The 20,625-nt window shown below is 39.5% G+C and overlaps 1 protein-coding gene across 15 annotated transcripts in view; it reads right to left on the reverse strand.

The window, feature by feature from the left end:
• The window catches only part of Pcdh15 (protocadherin related 15), a 443,526-nt gene that overhangs the window by 150,014 nt on the left and 272,887 nt on the right, over window positions 1-20,625 (reverse strand). For all 15 annotated transcript variants that reach the window (XM_048338795.1, XM_048338794.1, XM_048338792.1 and 12 more), the window contains one exon: window positions 18,362-18,490. In XM_048338795.1, the coding sequence (XP_048194752.1) occupies window positions 18,362-18,490 (129 nt within the window). The remainder of the gene's footprint in view (window positions 1-18,361; window positions 18,491-20,625) is intronic.

Raw genomic sequence — 20,625 nt, forward strand, 5'->3', positions numbered from 1 at the left:
CTCACATACTACAATCTGATAATGAGCCTAGATAGATGGTACTCAACCACATGTAGCAGATAAGATAAATTTTGAAAAAGCAGAAAGGTGGTTGAATCACAACAACAATGAAAATAAATACTAAAGCATACATATGCTAAAACCTGTTTAAACGTACTCACAAAACACAGAAACAAATAAGCTATGCTGTTTATGGATGCTTATTTAGGTGGTAAATCTGTGATAGAAAAAAAAAAAGGAGAACTTAGAGTAGCATTTAAGTGTAGGTAGAGAGAAGCATTTGTGACCAGGAAAAGTAAACAGTAGGCTTTCTGGTGTTACATTTCATACCCACATATATTTACAGTTATGCTCACTATATAATAATTTTAAAGTTGTGCATTTATGTAAATCACTTCCTGTGCACTCTCTATATTTTTTTCTGAACATTTAAGAGACAGGAGTTGTTGTAAAATGAAAGCTTCCAGAAATAGTTGGAATCCTTATAAAACCAAAAGTAGATGCCAAGTGCCTTCCTCAGCTAGGCAATAAAATGTCATTGTGTAATTGTAGTGTATCACAACATTTGTAGAAGAAGAGAACTGAATCCAACTGAAGCAAATAGGCCCTGATTCTCATCAGTCTATAATCCAGAAGGACACTCTGTATAAAATGAGGTCTCATAAATATATAATGCCACATTAAAAATAACAGCTATATGGATAAACTAGAAGTCAGTAAGGAAAATCAATTGTTACTTCTGTTGTGCCAAGTCACAAGACCATCACCAAGAAGGCCACCGAGACTCAGACGTTCCGAATTGCAAAAGCAAGGCAAGGCTTTATTTAAGCGAGCTGCAACTCGGGCCTCGTCCTACCCACCGACACAGCAGAGGTTAGGAGGGAGCTTCGAGCTGTGATTACACAGGGCTTATAAAGGCAAAGAACAAAGTTACAACAATCAGGTGTTCAAGCAAGCAAGATTAGGATACAGGTACTGAAGTGCCAGACTTTGAAGTCAGGCCCCACTTTACCATGTGAACCCCACTTTACCCCGTGAACCTGAGATAAGCAGGCCCTGTGAGCAAACCCAGGACAAGCACATTAGGGTCCAGCCGGTCAAGAACTCTAACCGCTGGGAATGCGTAACTCTGACTGCCCCCAGAGTGCCTCGAGCCCTGAGCCAATCAGATTTGTACCTGTGTCCTAATCTTGCTTGAACACCTGATTGTTGTAACTTTGTTTTTTGCCTTTATAAGCCCTGTGTAATCGTAGCTTGGGGCTGCCTCCTAACCTCCGCTGTGTTGGTGGGTAGGACGAGGCCTGAGTTTCAGCTCACTTAAATAAAACCTTGCCTTGCTTTTGCATTTCGGAATGTCTGAGTCTCCGTGGTCTTCTTGGTGGTGGTCTCACGACTTGGCACAACACCGTGACTCGGATAGGGCTTAAGAGTCAGAACAGGCAGAATTCCCCTCTATTTTTCTCCTTTTTCTGGGAGTATCCCCAGTCCTGACAGCCCTTTTTCCGCGAACCGAACTGCTGCGATACGCCACATGGCACTTTTCACTAATACCATTGCTGGCCTCCACATCCACCTCCACCTCCACACCACTTGTCTACCCTGGTGAGTGAAACTGCTGCTGCTCTGGTTCTCTGCCGCTCCATCCGCCGCTTCTGCTGCTTCTGCTGCTTCTGCCTGGTAAGCTCTCATCCACTCGCCAGGCGCCTCCCTCCTGTGCTTTTTCGGTTTTGCATCACAGTCACACCCGAGCCGGGACACTGCTAGCACGTCTCTTGACAGTGCAATGAGGCCTGCTCGAAATACTCGCACAGATACAGTTTTTGCCACTGCAATGGTAAATGGTCAGAAGTCACTTATATTCAGGCTCTCTCTCTCTCTCTTTCTCTTTTCCTCTCTTCCTTTTTCTCCCTCATCTGCCTGCTTACTTGCTTCCTTTAAAACTCCAAGTTGAACCGTCCTGGTAATGTGACTTGCTCACAAAGCTGCTTCTTTTCACAGACCTCCGAAACTGAGGTTTGTCCACCAATGTGCTTTGTCAGCAAAGATATCTAAAAGTTATTTTCTCTAGCATTGACCACGTGGTGGATATTGGGTTTAACAGGCCCCAGCTCAGGTGCCATTATGCCATGTTACATGTTCTCTATTAGTGTGTTTGTGTCCTCCTGCCACCCCCCTCAACATGGCATCCGACTGGAGTTTATCAAAATATGGTTTCTCCATTTTAGAATCTGAAAATGTTGTTTGCTAGCAAAATTGTTTTTCTAACCGACCACGTGGTTCTAAAATATTGAACAAAAAATATGTCATTTACTATTGGAATTTGAATCCCAAAAGAGTCTACCACTGAAATTCATTTTTGCATGCTAAAACCTATGTGCACAGTGTGTATGTGTGTTCCATGTGTGTATGTATGTGTAAACGTCATTTGTTAGTATGTCTATCTAGCTATATATTTGTGCTAAAACTCATCACATCTACTGAGTTTTGTCATTGCAGAATTCTGGCAAGTATTTGGTCAGTTCTTGACAAGGTACTGCCCCTGCCTCATGAGGCTTCTTCCAGGCTTCATTCAAGAACTGGCATCTACCACCAGGGGACCCTGCTGCATGCCTTCTCCGGGAGGGGCCACATTTCTGCCTTTTACCCCTAATGCCAATGCCCCTTGCCAGAAGGAAGCAGCCTGAGAGAGTCTTCGCCCTTTTTCATAACTATTAAAAGGCTGGAATGTAAAGTCCTCTCCCTGAGGGCTACATGCAGATGCCCCCACCTCATTAAGTCTCCACCCAGTTACCTGGGTAACCTGCAGACCTGGAGGCAGTTACCTCCCCTTTCCCTGAGGTCACATCCTAATCCACCTGGCCACACCCCTTGCCCCTGCCCTAGATATAAGGCAGGGCTGGATGGGGGGGGTCTCTCGCTCTCTCCCTTCTCTCCGGCCATGGATCATCTTGGCCACAGGCCAGCAGTTCGGTAATAAACTTTCTCTCCTGCCTGAATACCACGTGGCATTCTCCTTTACTGGCTACCTACTTAAAAAAAAAACCCTAACATTGGGGTGAGTTAGGATATAAAAGATCAGAAAATGTTCTTTGGAAGAAATCGTATTTGTCAGGAATTTTAAAGGGAGAGTTTTCTAAATATGAAATGGACAAAAATGAGACAACTGGGTAATGAGCAGAGGTTGAGGTATGAAGACATAGGCCAAATATTAGATTTTTCCTCACTGTGACAAATACTGGAGAGAATCTGTTTACAGAGAATTCTGTCTATGTTGGCATAATAAAGGAGCTCATCTCATTTTGTTAGAAAATAGAGAACAGAGAGAGAGAGAGAGAGAGAGAGAGAGAGAGAAAGAGAATCTTCACTAACATTCTTTTCCTCACTTATTCAAACACAGCTGCCAGCCTATAGGATGGTGTCACCACTATTCAAGGTGGATCTCTTGTCCTTAGTAAATCTGTCAGGAAACAACTTCTTGGACCACAAAGAAGAGTGTTTTATTATTCTCTTATTCCCTTCTAAATCCACTCAAGTTTACAATTAAGTTTAGCTATTATAGGAGAATCTAAGGAGAAAAGTGAGTAATTATAAGGAGGGTAGAATGAGTAAAAGTGAAGATATCAAAGTAATAATGAGATGGAAGGTATATCTTGCTTTCTACATGAGGAATATGCCTCTTAGGTGAACCGTTTGTGGGAGATATTATTTTTGCTGCTGTGGAAACTAAGTGAAATGTGTAGGGGAACCCCCTTCTTTGAGTCCCTAGAAACAGCAGGCTTAGACAAAGTAGTGGGCTTGGGGAAGGGAAAAATAAGATGAATAACAAGAGCCCAAAACAGTTGAACCTAGGCAAAAGAAGGGAATGAAGAAGACCATTCAGTTTCTAGGAAGAGAATGCTCAAGGTAAGTAGTCACACCTAGCACCAGGAATTGTTTTGCTTTGCCTTGTTTCCTGGAATTTACTGAAATTATTGCTTTGATTGCTGGGGTTTACTGGAATTGTAATCACTAACAGTAATTCTGCTTCCTTGCTTTGCCTAACCTGCCAGATCACCTACATGTGGTAAATGTGATTCTTACCCCATGGCCACCTGCAAATGGTCCATGTGATTCTTGCCTTTAAAACATCCAGCCCTATTTTCCCCAGTGCTGTTTGTCACCTTCTCAGTGGTGGCAAACAGATGCTGTACACAGCTAAGTAAAAACTCCTAGTTGGATTGGTTGAGTGCTGGTGACCATTTTTGTGGGTTCGACATTCACCTTGGTATCTGGTATGCAACACTGCCACATTGGAACAAATAAAAACTGCAAGGCATCAGACGTCACCATACCATCAAACTCCAGTGTAATAGTAATCATCTAAAAATGTATCCATAGTTCAAATGAAAAATAATGAGAGCCCAACTGAGGTTAAGCACAAGTTACTACCTCAAAGTGAGAAGTGTAAGGTCTGCCCAGAGGGCTCCATGCAGATGCCCCCACCTAGTTAAGTCTCCACCCAGTGGCCTGGGTAACCAGAATACTTGGAGGCAGTTACCTACCCTTTCCCTGAGGTCACATCCTAATCCACCTGGCCACACCACCTGCCCCCGCCCTAGAGACAGCAGGACCAAGTGAGGGTCAGCACTTTTTTTCCCCTTCTCTTAGGCCATGCATCATCTTGGCCACAGGCCAGCAGTTAGGTAATAAACTTTTCCTCCTGCCTGAATACCATGTGGTGTTTTCCTTTACTGGCTACCTACTTTAAAAATCTAACAATAAGTACTGGTGATTGAATAAACATGGAGAGAGAAGGAGAAAAGAGGCAACCACTGAATCTAGTTTGGAGGTTGATTAATTGAGGTACAGAATTTAGGTCCAGGAACTTTTGGGAAAGGTAAAAATAAGAGATCAGTTATAACATACTGGAAGTGAGAGGCTGGTAGGGTACTCAGTGGGGTTGTTTAACAGGTAAAGGTCTATTTGAGGTGGATGTTTAAAGCAGCAGAGGGAGCAGGGAGCCATCAGCTTCTCAATGTAATTAAAACTGTGGGCTGCACAATGACCAGGTTTCCCAAAAGGAACTGTTCCAGAAGAGCAATTCAGAAAATATTTCAAAATCAAAATGTATGGAAACAATTCAAAATGAGTGAAAAACCTCAAGGTAAGACCTGAAACCATGAAACAATTATAAGAAATAATGGGAGAAACAGGAGGGCTCCTTTGCATAGGAAGAATCTTTCTGAATAAAGAATCAGAAGTACAAAAATCACAGAAAGAATTGTCAAATGGTATTATATGAAACTGAAAAGTTTCTTCACAGCAAAGAATAATGTACAAACTAAAACGACAGCTTACACAATGGGAGATCTTTGCCAACTATATACATCTGACAAATGTCTAATATGTACAATACACAAAATGCTTAAAAAATGAAACCTTCAAAGAATCAACAACACAATTAATAAATAGGAAAATGAGTCTATACTTCTCTGAAGAAGTAAAAATGCCAACAGACACATGGAAAAATGCAAAAACTATATGGTGATAAAATGCAAATCAAAAAAAAAACAGAATGCAAACAATAGCAGATGCTGACAAAGTTTACATTTTTGGTCAAAAATGTAAACGTGGTGAACTGCTCTGGAAATCAGTGAAGTTCCTCAAAAAACTGAATATGGAACTACTCAGTGATATAGCAGTTGTACTCTTGGACCATTATCCAAAAGATTATAAACTAGGATATAAACTATTTACCTGCACTGCTATTTTCAGTGAAGCACTCTTGTCCATAGCCAAAGTATGTGATCAGTCTAGATACTAGATACTCTTCAGTGGAAAAACAGATCAAGAAAATGTGATTATATATGTATATATATCTATCTATATACATACATATATATGGACATTTTACTCATGCATTAAAAATAATGATACAGCATCATTTGCAAAGAAATGGAAGGACATAGATACAAGATTAAGTGAAGTAATTCAAGCCGAGAGAAACAAAGGATGCATGTTTTCACTCATATGTGGAACCAGGAATTAATTTATAAAAAGTATTAGTAAACAATTGGGATAGTATCCAAATGCACATAAATGTATTGACTAAACTATGGTGGATTCAGAGGAGAACTCAGTGTAATTTCTTAGAAGGTCTAACTTACAGTCCAACTAAACCAACATCAAGAACAGGATACTTCTGAGGAATCTCCATACTGCTTTCCAGAGTGGCTGAACCAGTTTACATTCCCACCAACAATGAAGTAGGGTTCCCTTTTGGCCACATCCCCTCCAACATTTGTTAATGTTAGTTTTCTTGATATAGGACATTCTTACTGGGGTGAGATGGAATCTCAATGTTGTTTTGATTTGCATTTTTTTATGGCCAGTGATGTAGAGCACTTTTTCATGTCTCTCGGCCATTCTCTTTTCCTCATCAGAGAAGTCTCTTTTTAAGTCTTTAGCCCACTTGTTTAGAGGGCTATTGGTTCTTTGTGGTTTTGTTTTGGAGGAATGTAATTTTTTTTAGTTCTGCGTATATTTCAGATATGAGGCCTTTGTCCATTGTATGGCCGGTAAAGATCTTTTCCCAATCTGTGAGCTTTCTGTTTATCTTGCGAGCTATGTCCTTTGCCTTGCAGAAGCTCTGCAGTCCTATTTGTCCATCCTTTCGTATGACCCAGGAGCCCCACTTTTGGGCACCTACTCAAAAGAACACAAACAAGAACACACTAAAGCCACCAGCACAACAATGTTCATCACATCACAATTTGTCATAGCTAGAATTTGGAACCAACCCAGATGCCACTCAGTAGATGAATGGATCAGGAAAATGTGGTACATATACACAATGGAATTTTATGCCTCTATCAGAAACAATGACATTGCCCCACTCATAAGGAAATGGAAGGACTTGGAAAAAATTATACTAAGTAAAGTGAGCCAGACCCAAAGAAATATGGACTTTATGGTCTCCTGTATAGGGAATAATTAGCACAGGTTTAGGTTAGTCACAGCAGGGGATCCCAAGAGCCCAATTGCCCTTATGAACACTTAAGATGATGCTAAGTGAAATGAAGTCCATGCTATGAAAACGACTGTCATATCACTGTTGTAATTACTTTCAACATGCAATGTGAAACTGTAGCTTCTATTATTGATGATCCTCGTGCACTATCTGTGCACTACCAGCACTATCTGTTTATCTTATCTGAGTACATTGGAATACATGTATACTGGTATTAGAACTAGGAAATAGAAAGGGAATACCAAAATCGAGAGACGCAGGGTTATAAAAAGACAAATAACTACAAAAGCAAACTTGCAAAACTGTTTGGTATAAATGAACTGAACGACTCATGGGGGGGAAAGGGAAAGGGGAATGAGGGAGGAGGTAACAAACAGTACAAGAAATGTATCCAATGCCTAATGTATGAACGTGTATCCTCTCTGTACCTCAGTTTGACAATAAAAATTTAACAAAAACAAGAAAACAAAAAACATACAAACAAACAAAAAGAACAGGATACTTGAAAGGGTGGGTGTGATCAAGGGGAAAGTTTAGGTAAATGAAGGGGGATGATGAAAATACCATCATAAGATTCAATGCATGTTCTATAAAATTAAGGAAATTGAGAGAAGGGGGTGGGAGAATGATGAAAGAGGTATCATCGATCAAAATACACTGTCTTCATAAAGGGCTTTGTTGAATGGCAACTCCTTTGTACAACTACTTGAAAATAAGTTTTCAAAAGTATGAATTAGAATGGGGGGGGGGAGGAAGATGGCGCCGCCACAGTAGGGAGGCACCCTGACTCGCTCCAACTGAATAGCAAGCTAGGAACTCCAGCACCCAACACCCCATCAAGAACCCAGCAAAACCAGCAGCGAGAAACAGTGGAGGAACGCAGAAAAACAAAAAGGAGCAAAAAAGAAGAGCTGAAAACCTACACAGAGCCAGAGAATCTATGGGGCACCCTCCCCCCACCAGCCGACCCTGGCCCGAACAGGGCCAGGCTGGGAAAGGGACCCGGCAATCGGCAGACCGACTTCCGACTTCCGGGAGCACAGAGTCCAGACAGGGGGACTCCATGGACACCAGGAAGAGTGCAGACCAAGACACATGGCAATGGCGGTGACGGGAAGTTCGGGTCCACACTGGGGACAGATGTAAGAGGCTGGGGAACCCAGCAGTGCAGAAGGGGAGAGCTGGGGTTGCCACCACGACCTTTTGCCAGACCACAGCACTCCACCCTCGAAGGACCAACGGCAGCGCGGGACTCACACACAATCCAGGACCAGTGAGTCCCCCATTACCCCCTCCCCCAATGGGAGACCAGCTATCAGAGACCCAAACCTTACAAAGAATCTAGATCTCATTCCCTCCCCCTCCCCACCCCAAGGGAACAAAGAACCCCCAAATCAGGCAGGAAGCTCCCATCAGGCTCTGGGAAGTCACAGGAGTTTAGCAGGGGAAGGGCGGAACAGCCCCAAGGCCGCCCAGGAGCCTGAACTGGGATAACCGGCCCTGCCCCCTTCCCAACAGGGGCTGGGGGACGGCCGGCAGTGCAAGCCCCACCCGAGGCGCCTGGACCTCACGGACTTTTACAACTAAAATCACAGGCACTGGTGGGCAATACCAGCACAGCAGGGTCACCTGGGCCTGATCATGCCCCCCTCCTCGCAGCAAAGGCGCAGTCTGAGGGTGCTAACTCGCGCCTGGACAGTTGATCCCACTGGGCCCCACACATACCGCCCCCCACAGCGGACTCGTGGGAGGGCGCAAGCACAACCCAACAACCTGGGGCTCGCTCTGGTAGGCGTACCCCACTCAGGTGGACAGGGCCACAGCAGCAGCGCCCGTTGTAGTGGGCACACAGCGCACAGGTGGGTGGGGCCCCCGGCGACAGCACCCGCTCTTGTAGGTGTACCCCGCTCAGGTGGGTGGGGCCAGAGCAGCAGCGCCCGCTCTGGTAGGTGCACCTACACAGGAGGGCAGAGCTCTCCATCAGAACGTGCCCACTCAGTTTGCTGCATTTTTCATAAGTGGGTGGGCTGCCCCTCAACAACACCATCCCTGGAGCAGTCCACATAGGAAGGCGAACTGCCTGAGAGGTGAGCTCCTCTGACCAAGATACAGAGTGGAAGAAAGAACCAAAGAAGAGATAAGCCTCCACACCATGCTGAATTAGCAACCAGCAAACCCCCAACAGGGGCACACTAGGGTCAGCACAGCACAGCGGCAAGACACTGTCCCACAGAGAAAGACACAGAACCTACCGGCCCCCAAGTGCAGGGAGAGTGACCACCTCAGCAACAACCAAGAAGATCACGCTCACCCATTGGGAAGCAAGGTTCAACAGCCAAACCCAAACCCAGAGCCAGGACACCAGGGCACAAAGCTCCCACTGATGGACCAGCGGGAACCAGCACAAAACCAAACCAGGGAAGCTATTCAAAGATCTCCAGATGCGCAAATCACAAGAAATATAACACAGTTCATCAAAGGGCAAGCCAACTTGCCAGCTCAAAAAGCAGCACGACTGAAGAGGAGATGGAGAATAAAAAAGCAAATGAGGCCATGTTAACAGAAATGATGGAAAGCATCAGAAACAAAAATCAGAAAACAATTCCAGGAGTTTAGAGTGGAAGTCTTGAAGGACATCCAGGAAGCCAAGAAAGAAATGGAAGCAAAAATGGTTGCAATGCAAACCTCCGTTAAAGAAGACCTTAACATCCTAAGAAGTGAAATGCATTAAAAAGTAGATTTAAAATACAACTCTTTAAAGGAAGAAATTTCCACTATCAGAGCTGATCTGACAACCATAAATAGCTCTCTGACATCCATAAACTCCGCAATTGAACCCACAGCACAAAGAATTGACCATATGGAATCCAGACTCTCTCTCTTGGACGATGAAGCAGCCGACAACAACAAGAAAATTACCACACTCCAAGAAATGGTGAAGCTTCAGGGCAGACTAATCCAGGAACTAATGGACAATGACAAGAGATATAATCTGCGCATAGTTGGAATAGAAGAAGGAGCCAAATACCAGAGCAGAGGGCTTCATCATATTGTCAATAAAGTTATTGCAGAAAACATCCCCAATCTCACAAGGGACCCCATCCAGGTAACTGAAGCTTATAGAACACCTGGCAGGCCAGACCCCAGAAAAGCCACCCCAAGGCACATAATATTCAAGACTACAGACCTCAAGATTAAAGAGCAAATTCTGAATGCAGCCAAAGTGAAGAAAGAAATTTTCTACAATGGGAAGAGTATCTGAATAACAGCAGACCTTTCCACACAAACCTACCAAGCGCAAAGTGAGTGGAAGAACACCATCCAAGTTCTACAGCTCAACAATATGCAACCTAGGATTAAATATCCAGCGTAATTGGAGTTCACATTTGAAGGGAAAAACAGATCTTTCCACACCAAAGAGGAGCTAAAGGAGTATGTGAATAAAAAACCAGCCCTACAGCGAATTCTAAGAGGGGAATCCCACCCAACAGAGATTGTAAAGGACGTACAGACAGAAACAGAAAGAAACTACAACAGCCAGAGCCCAAGAAAAAGAGCAGCTCACTAAAGACAAGAAAAAAAAAAAGAGGACAAAACAGCCCAATGAGAAAATGGAAGGAGAAAAAACACTCTTATCCTTGATCTCTTTGAATATAAATGGTATAAACTCTCCTATAAAGAGGAACAAACTGGCAGAATGGATCTGCAAACAAAAACAAGGGACAAAAACAGGCTCCGAATGAAAGGGTGGAGCAAGATCTTCCAAGCAAATGCACCTACCAAAAAGGTAGGTGTAGCCAACCTGATGTCAGACAAGCTGGACTTTTCATTAAAATCAACTCAAAACGACAAAGAAGGACACTACATTTTAATACAAGAAAATTCCAGAATCAAGACATCACGGTGATAAATGTATACTCACTGAACAAAAGAGGCCATACATATGTCAAGCAATTTCTCACAGAATTACAGAACAAGATAGACGCAAACACAGTCATAGTGGGAGACTTTAATGCCCCACTCTCTCCAAGAGACAGATGCAACACCCAGAGGATCAGCAAGGGAGCTGAGGACCTAAGTAACACCATATCCCAAATGGATCTGACAGATCTATACAGAATCTTCCACCCTACAGAGACCCAATACACCTTCTTCTCAGCAGCCCATGGATCATACTCCAAAATAGACCATGTCATAGCCCACACAAAGAACCTCAGCAAATACAAAAGTATTGACGTCATCCCATGTATTATATCTGATCACAGTGGATTAAAGGTAACCCTCAATAACAATGGTTACCACAGAGGCTATACACATTCTTGGAGGCTAAACCCCACACTGTTATCCAACGCTTGGGCCACAGACCAAATTAAAGATGAAATCAACGAATTCATAAGCCACAATGACAATGAAAACACATCACAAAGAAACCTATGGGACACAGCTAAGGCAGTACTGAGGGGCAAGATCATTGACCTCAGCACTCACATTAAAAGAATGGAAGCCGAGCAGGTGAATAACCTCACGATGCAACTAAAACAACTGGAGAAACAAGAAATGACCAAATGTAAAATGACTAGGAGGAGAGAGATCACAAAGATTAAAGAAGAGATAAATCTGAATGAAAATAGAAAGACCATTCAATAAATAAATAAGACGAAAAGCTGGTTCTTTGAGAAAATAAATAAAGTTGACAGACCCCTCGCAAGACTTACAAAAAAAAGAAGAGAAGAGACTCATATACGTAAAATCAGGGACTCCACCGGAAAAATTACAACAAGTACACACGATATTCAAACAATCATAAGGAGCTATTTCCAGAACCTCTACTCAGTAAAAAACAATAATTTTACAGAAATGGATTAATTCTTAGAGAAGTAAAAACTGCCCAAACTGAATCAAGAAGAAATAAATCAACTAAATAAACCAATAACTTACAGCGAGATACAGGAGGTAATCAAGAACCTCCCAACAAAGAAAAGCCCAGGCCCTGATGGATTCACCAACGAACTCTACAAAACCTTTAGTGAGGAGCTAATACCAATACTCCTCAAACTCTTCTGCGAAATAGAAACAGAAGGAGAAATCCCAAACTCATTCTATGAAGCTAATATCATACTCATTCCCAAACCTGGCAAAGACCCAACAAAAAAAGAGAACTACACAGACCAATATCACTAATGAACACATACGCAAAGCTCCTCAATAAAATATTAGCTAACAGGATCCAGAAACTGATCAAGAAAATTATACATCATGACCAAGTAGGTTTCATCCCACAGTCACAAGGATGGTTCAACATCCTTAAATCAATCAACGTAATTCACCACATAAACAGAACTAAAATCAAGAATCACATTGTTATCTCAGTCGATGCCCAAAAAGCCTTTGACAAAATACAACATCCATACTTATTAAAAGCTTTGGAGAGAACAGGAATAGATGGATCATTCTTCAAAACAATAAAAGCCATATACAACAGACCAACTGCTAACATCATATTAAATGGAGAGAAACTTAAATCATTCCCCCTAAACTCAGGAACAAGACAAGGATGCCCACTCTCCCCACTTCTTTTCAACATAGTGCTGGAATCCCTAGCCATAGCAATAAGGCAAGAGGAAGACATCAAAGGATCATCGGCAAGGAAGAAATCAAATTATCCTTATTCACAGATGACATGATCTTAAATCTGAAGGACCCAAAAAACTCAGTCCCCAAACTCCTACACCTAATAAACCATTTTGGCAAAGTAGCAGGATACAAAATCAATCCACAAAAGTCAGCAGCTTTTCTGTACACCAGCAATATACAAACAGAAAAGGAAATTATGGAAACAATTCCATTTACAGTAGCCAAAAAAAAAAGAATAAAGTACCTAGGGATCAACTTAACCAAGGACATGACGGACCTATTTAATGAAAACTATAAAAATCTAATAAGGGAAACCAAAGAAGACACAAGGAGATGGAAAGACCTCCCATGCTCATGGGTAGGCAGAATCAATATAGTGAAAATGGCCATATTGCCCAAATTGTTATACAAATTCAATGCAATGCCTATCAAAATCCCAGTCACATTCTTCACTGAAATAGAGAAAGCAATCCATAAATTCATATGGTACAGCAAAAGACCTAGAATAGCCAAAGCAATTCTAGGCAAAAAAAGCAATGCAGGAGGTATCACAATACCAGACTTCAAGCTCTACTACAGGGCCATCATAACAAAAACAGTCTGTATTGTTATAAAAACAGATCTGAAGACCAATGGATTAGAATTGAAGATCCAGAAATAAAACCGCACTCTTATAATCAGCTGATATTCGACAAAGGAGCTAAAAACATACAAAGTAATGAACATAGCCTCTTCAACTATTGGTGCTGGGAGAACTGGGTAGCCAAATGCAGAAAACTCAAAGTAGACTCAAGCCTATCACCATGCTCCAAGATCAACTCAAAATGGATCAAGAACCTCAATATCAGACCTGAATCCTTGAAACTACTGAAGGACAGAGTAGGAAAGACGCTAGAACTTACAGGCACAGGAAGGAACTTCCTGAATGTAGTCCCAGGAGCACAACAAATAGGGGAGAGACTCGACAAATGGGACTACTACAAATTAAAAAGTTTCTGCACAGCTAAGGACATAGCCACCAAAACAGAAAGGCAGCCAACCATATGGGAAAGGATATTTACCAGCACAGCAACAGACAAAGGCCTAATATCTGTCATCTACAGAGAACTAAAAAAAAACTAAGCCCCTCCAAGCCCAATAAACCAATTAGGAAATGGGCAAAGGAGCTAAAGAGAGACTTCACAAGAGAAGAAATAAAAAATGGCAAAGAAACATATGAGGAAATGTTCAACATCCCTAGTAGTAAAGGAAATGCAAATAAAAACAACCCTGAGATACCACCTCACCCCAGTTAGAATGGCCTATACTTTGAACTCAGGCAACAACAAATGCTGGAGGGGGTGCGGGGAAAGAGGAACTCTTCTCCATTGTTGGTGGGAGTGCAAATTAGTACAACCACTTTGGAGAACAGTATGGAGGTTTCTCAAAAAGCTCAATATAGACTTACCCTATGACCCAGCCATACCACTCCTAGGCATCTATCCTAATCAGCAAGTCCCAAGATATCAAAAAGACATTTGTACTTCCATGTTTATTGCTGCACAATTCACAATAGCCAAAATATGGAAACAACCCAGATGCCCCTCCACAGATGAATGGATCCAAAAAATATGGTACCTATACACAATGAAATACTACATAGCGATTAGGAATGGTGAAATATTGTTATTCGCAGGGAAATGGTCAGAACTCGAACAAATAATGTTGAGCGAGACAAGCCCACAACACAGAAAACAAATGGGCATGATCTCCCTGATATGTGACTGCTAAGAAAGGGAGATGGAGAGACAGTAGAGACCAAGTCTGTGAAACCAAAAACTGCTTGTCAAATGGTATTTCCGACAGGATTGGGGCATCGACCCAACAGTATGTAACTAAAACCAAACAACTACTCAACTTACTCAAAAATTGTCCTCTCAGTGGAATACAATAGCTTAAAAGCTATGTATGTTCGTATGAGACTACTGTCGACATATTATCTAATATCAACATTACATTTAAAGCCCTAGGCAAATTTTCTTGGGCTTGGCCACGAGGCTACTGTATATGTTCTTGATATATTGTATATTGTATATATGTCTACCTGACCTAGAGAAGGGAAAGAAAAACAGGGCGTAAGATATCACAAGAAATGTACACACTGCCCTACTATGTAACTGTACCCTTTTTGCACAACACCTTGTCAAAATTTTTTTTTCAATTAATAAATAAATTAAATTTTTAAAAAATATAAATTAACCGAAAGAACCAGGCATGCATACACATGTAAAGTAAATAAGCCAGGTAGTAGAGTGCTAAGAAAGAAAAACTCATCCAAAGTAGTGTGATGAAGTTATTTCAAGGAAGGCAACATTCATAAATAAATAATTATCAATCATTGTGTATCTGGGATACACATATGTAACACACATAGACATCTGAATCCATATATGTGAACTTGTTCTTGTACTAACACTAAATCTGATGAAAGAGTAGGCTGTAAATATCTATAGTAAGTACAATACTGGTTACAGATTCATTTATGAAAGGCTAAATAAATATACATAAAGGCAAAGTTTCAAAATAGTCACAAATATGTCTTCATTGTACATATTTGTTTTAGATAGCATCGTTGAAATTGACATTAGTAGTTTTTCAAATTTCATCGTCTTTACCTGATTTGGTTTCAGTCTTTGCATTATATTGTATGAATCAAAAAAGAACCCATAAAACCCCTCTCTATGGCTTCCTTAAAATAAAACATTTAATTTTAGGTTTCATCAAATGTTACACTGAGGTACAAAAAAAAACCACACAAAATTCCTCACCTACATTTCATTGCAGAACACTACACAGTGAGACAGCAACCAACTACATCATTCAGAGGCAGATTACTGGGGTTCTGGGTTATTTTGTTTCATGTTAAATTGTAAATTTGAAGAAAATATCTATTTCTTTTGTAAGTGACATCACCAAGTGCTTTCCTAAACATTGCCATTTATAATTGTTTAAATTTCATATCGTTATGAGAAAGGTGATATACAAAGGGGTCACAGTTACATAAGTATATTTAAGTCCACATTTGTTTTCAGTCAAATCACTCCTTCCCTTGCTCTCTTCCACTTTTTCCCTCCAATTTCCACTCACTAGTTTTATAGTTCAATTTCAATATAGCATCTCATGAGTATCACTGCTGCATTTATTTCAATTTTCGTGCCTCCCCTTGTCTTCCCAAAGACATATAAATGCACAAACAAGACAAAAAGGAAGAAAACAAAAACATCAACAAGGAAATAAAATCTCATTTCCATTGCCTATCATTCATTTTGATAAGTAATATTTTGTGTGGTCAGAGGCATATAGATACCGTGCCTTTCTATTCTTCTCCTAAGAGTATCCTCCTTTGGTCTCACTGTGTGTAAATGCCTACAGTCCTGTATAATTTATCATGTCCTCGTGTATTTAGATTGAGCTATCACACAGGAGAGAAAACATGCATCATTTGTTTCTCTGAGCTTAGCTTGCTTCACTTAACATGATTTGTTCTAGGTACATCAATTTCCCTCTAAATGACATAATACTATCCTTTCCTAGGGTTGTGTAAAATTCCATTGTGTATAGGTACTACAAATTTTGGATCCACCCATATATTGCAGGACATCTGGGCTGTTTCCATAATGTGCCTATTGTGAACAGTGCAGTGATGAACATGGATGAACATGCAACTGCAAGAGTCTTTATGGTATCCTGGCTTATGATGTTCAGGGTAGATACCCAGGAGTGGTATGGCTGGGTGATAGGGAAGGTCTATGTTTAATTTCTTGAGGAACTGTCAGACTACTGCCCAGAGTGGTTGTAGTAGTTTGCATTCCCACCAAAAGTGCAATAGGGTTCCTTTGTCCTCACATCTATACCACATTTGTTGTTGTTTTAATTCACAATGTGGACCAATCTAACTGCTGTGAGAAGGACTCTCAGAGTTGTTTTGATTTGCCTTTCATTTATGGCCAAAGATGATGAACATTTCTTCATGTATTTCTTTGTCATTCTTACCTCTTCTGAGAAGTCTCTCCTTGGATCATTTTCCCATTTCATTTACTAATGTTTTCCCCATTTTTAATTTAATTTTATTGTCAAGGTGATATACAAAGGGGTTACAGTTACATATGTAATGTAGTGAGTAGATTTCTTGTCATACTTGTTACCATCTTCCCTTATTTTTCTCCCACTTTCTGAATTTTAAGATCTATTAAAATTTAGAAACGAAACACTGCCACTACTTTCAAGTTAAGATTAGCATGAAGATTGCACAATGCAATTATGTTTCAGGTTAAGTAAATTCAACTTTCTAGGACTACTTATTGTCAGACTACGGATTTAGTGTTCTCAAAAAGCCTCTTCATCTGTAGCCTGTCTTATGTTCCCTCATTTTTCTCTGATACTTTATTTGCACTTATTTCCCTCCCTAGGATGTTACTAACAGGTTAAAAAGAAATGAAGGTGGCTTGTTAGACTTGTGATCCTTGACCCTCATCCCCTCAGTCAATTGTAATGTCTCTCAGTCCTTTCAGTGGTTTATATTAGCATAGAATTTTGATTCTTCTAATAGGTTATATTGTAAACATGATAATTAGATCTTATTCCACAAACATCTTTTAACTCTTATTAGGATAGTAGTTCACATTGATGTACACTATACTTTGTGAACACTAAGATCTTCATTAAATAATTATTGGATGTTTATTTTTCATTATATTGGGTAAAACATTTGAGTTATGGGTAATTTATAAATAATGTTTCAGCAGTATTGATTAATATTAATTATAAGCATATTACTTTAAGAGAAGTTTAAAAATCTGTCCTATTATTAGTTCAAAAATATTGAAATACTGATTTTCAAATAACATTAGGAAGTAAGCACAAACTGATAACTCAAATTCATTAGAATAACTAAACATATATATCTGAGTTTTAACGGTTTTTGATGACAATTACATTTAAATTTTACAAGGGGAAAAGGAGTCATTAAGCGAAATTAATGGATTATTTAGTTATCATTAGTTAGCAACAGAAGAACATTGTGATGCACCAAAATTGCATCTAAAAACACATCTCTAAATCTCCAGAAACAGGGAATGCAGCCTGCTCTGTATGGGTTCCTCTCAAGTTCATGCTCTCAGGATTGTCAAGTTTTGTTTGTTTGTTTGTTTTGTTTTGTTTTTTTTTTTTGCCAGTCCTGGTGCTTGGATTCAGGGCCTTGTGCACTGTCCCTGGCTTCTTTTTGCTCAAAGCTAGCACTCTACCTCTTATGCCACAGTACCACTTCCAGCTTTTTCTGTTTATGTGGTGCTGAAGAATCAAACCCAGGGCTTTGTGCATGCTAGGCAAGCACTCTACCACTAAGCCACATTCCCTTCAGAATTGTCAAGTTTTATTTTTAAAAAAAATGACATGATATTACCTAATACGTGAGACAGTTAAAATGCATCAAATTATAATTTCTAAGGTTTATATTGCAAATTTAAAAAACCCAAATAAATTATGTTTACCATTTCATTTTAAATTTGAGAACGAGGAGAAAAGAAAGCCTTACTACAGTAAGTTTTCAAAAAAGGATCTCAGACATATGGGAATTTTTCAAAGGAAAACAAAAATTAACTCAAAATTTAAAATCTACTTGCTAGCTACTAATGCAATTTGACTCCACAGCCATAAGGTACACATAGTTATTTCACTTACCCTTACTTGACCCACAAAGGCATTGGCTTCCTCCTCCACCACAGATAAATTTCTAGGTAGATATGGATCAAACACTGGAGCATTGTCATTGACATCTGTCACCACCACATTCACTGTAGCAGTGGAAGTCTTGAAGAAAATGACAAAAAAATTATTAAATTTAAGAGGAGCTATTTTTATTTTGACTTCAATGAAGTGGTCATTCTTAATTTTCCAGGTTGGAAAAGCATCCCATATCTATTCTAAATACTTAGTATTTAAATACATGAGTGAATGAAAGAATGAACAAATAAATAAATAAAAATATAGAATAAATCATCACAGTATATAAATATGTATTATTTGGCAAGTTAATGCTCTCTGAAAATATTGGTAGTGTATACGGTTCACATTTAAATCAATAATTTTAGTTATGTATACTGGTCATAAAATTAGTGCTTTTATGAATATACAACTCTGGGGATGGTAAAACTGCAAGTCTACCATCTATATGACTAAAATATAAGTTTCTGGTCTTCTGTGACAGAAAATATTATGTAAGCCAATGACTTGGGCAGAATTCAGATACGGCTCCATATTTGATTCAAATTGAAGATTCTCCTCTTTAGTCAAAACCTGAGAATAGTTCTAAGCTTTTGCCCAGTTCTGTCAGAAGTAGGGCAGACAGCAAAAAAAGAATGAGAAAATATACATAGAAAAAAACCTAGTAGATTATAATAGTAAATATTAATAATATGTAGATGAAACAAAGGAGGGGAAAAGCAAAATGACACTCTGAGATAGTCGTCCAGATTCTGTTTGAAAATTACAGTTTCATTCAATTCCTAGCACTATGAAACTACTTGGGGGGAGGAGAAAGAAAGGTGGGGGGAGGGAGGGAGAGAGGGAGGAAAGGAGAGAGAGACAGAGACAGACAACCAAGATGAGAAGAAAATAAACAAAAACAGCAACAAAGAAAAATAAAACAAAAATTTATTGTTTTCATTCCTCGAGTTTATTTCAATAAGTATTATTTTATATGATCAGATGCATATAGTCCTTTGGTCTCATTCTGTATGAATGCCTAGAGACCTTTATAACTGATCATGCACCATTGCATTTTTTCCCCTTTATCATCCAATGTGCTTAACTTGTAGATTTATAGGCCCATTCTAGTTTTCGTGTAAAGCAATCCATGCAATCTATGTTTCTTTGGATCTGTCTTACTTCTATTTATTATGATTTTTTCCCATCTTTTTATTTCCTATGAGTGGTACAAAATCATTCTTTCTGATGGGAGCGTAAAATTCTATTGCCTATATATACTCCATATTTTTCTTGATCCATTCATCCATTCACGGACATCTGGTTTTATTCCATATTTTGCCTATGGTAATGAAATGAATATGTTTGTAATGAAACTTTTAGTGTGGCCTTGTTGGCATTCCATTGTATAAATTCACAAGAGTGGAATTGCTGGGTCAGAGCAATGGTGTCTTGTTTAATATGTACATATATCTAATCTACTGAAATTTTGTAAAACTATCCTTAATGATTTATAAATAAGTAAAGTTTAATAAGAATTAGATTGAAGATTTTTATACAAACATCTGGATAGAACTGTATAACAAAAATTTGTAAGCAACACAAATGCCTGTTGATATCGATTATTTCTATAACATCTTATGTATTCAATGAAATAACATAAACTAATAAGAATGAATACAATACTGGCAAAAGTAATGAAACTAATGGATTTCATGCATGTAAGGTTATGTGAAAGAGGTCAAACACAGAAGTCTACATGCATTTCAGTAGTAGGTATAATATTTACATAGTTTTAGAAGTAAGGAAGGAGGTCATACTATCATGAAAAATAATTAGAAGGTTGCACTTGGGATGAATAGGTTAGTTTACTACCAAATTACATGATTATGGTATACACATTTTTCTGCTTGCATATTTTCCATGAAGTCATTTAATTGAAAAGGTGCATATATGTATATAATAGCTTGTACATGCTTATGTACATACATATGCATGTGTGTAAGTATATATACATATAATTTATACACATAAAGAAATTCAAACATGTCCTGACTGGATTGAATTCATATTCATTTTATGGTGCTTATATGTTTCCAAATGTTCTCCAAGGAAACTACATTGCCTTTATAACTAAAAATGTTTCTTTAAACTGCTACTGGTTTCAAGTTGTGTCAGAGTTGAAAACAGTTAAAATAAAATGTTTTTCATACTTACATTGTTTCCCAACTTGTCCAAGG

This window comes from Perognathus longimembris, chromosome 2 (assembly GCF_023159225.1).
Source record: "Perognathus longimembris pacificus isolate PPM17 chromosome 2, ASM2315922v1, whole genome shotgun sequence".
Lineage (NCBI taxonomy): Eukaryota > Metazoa > Chordata > Mammalia > Rodentia > Heteromyidae > Perognathus > Perognathus longimembris.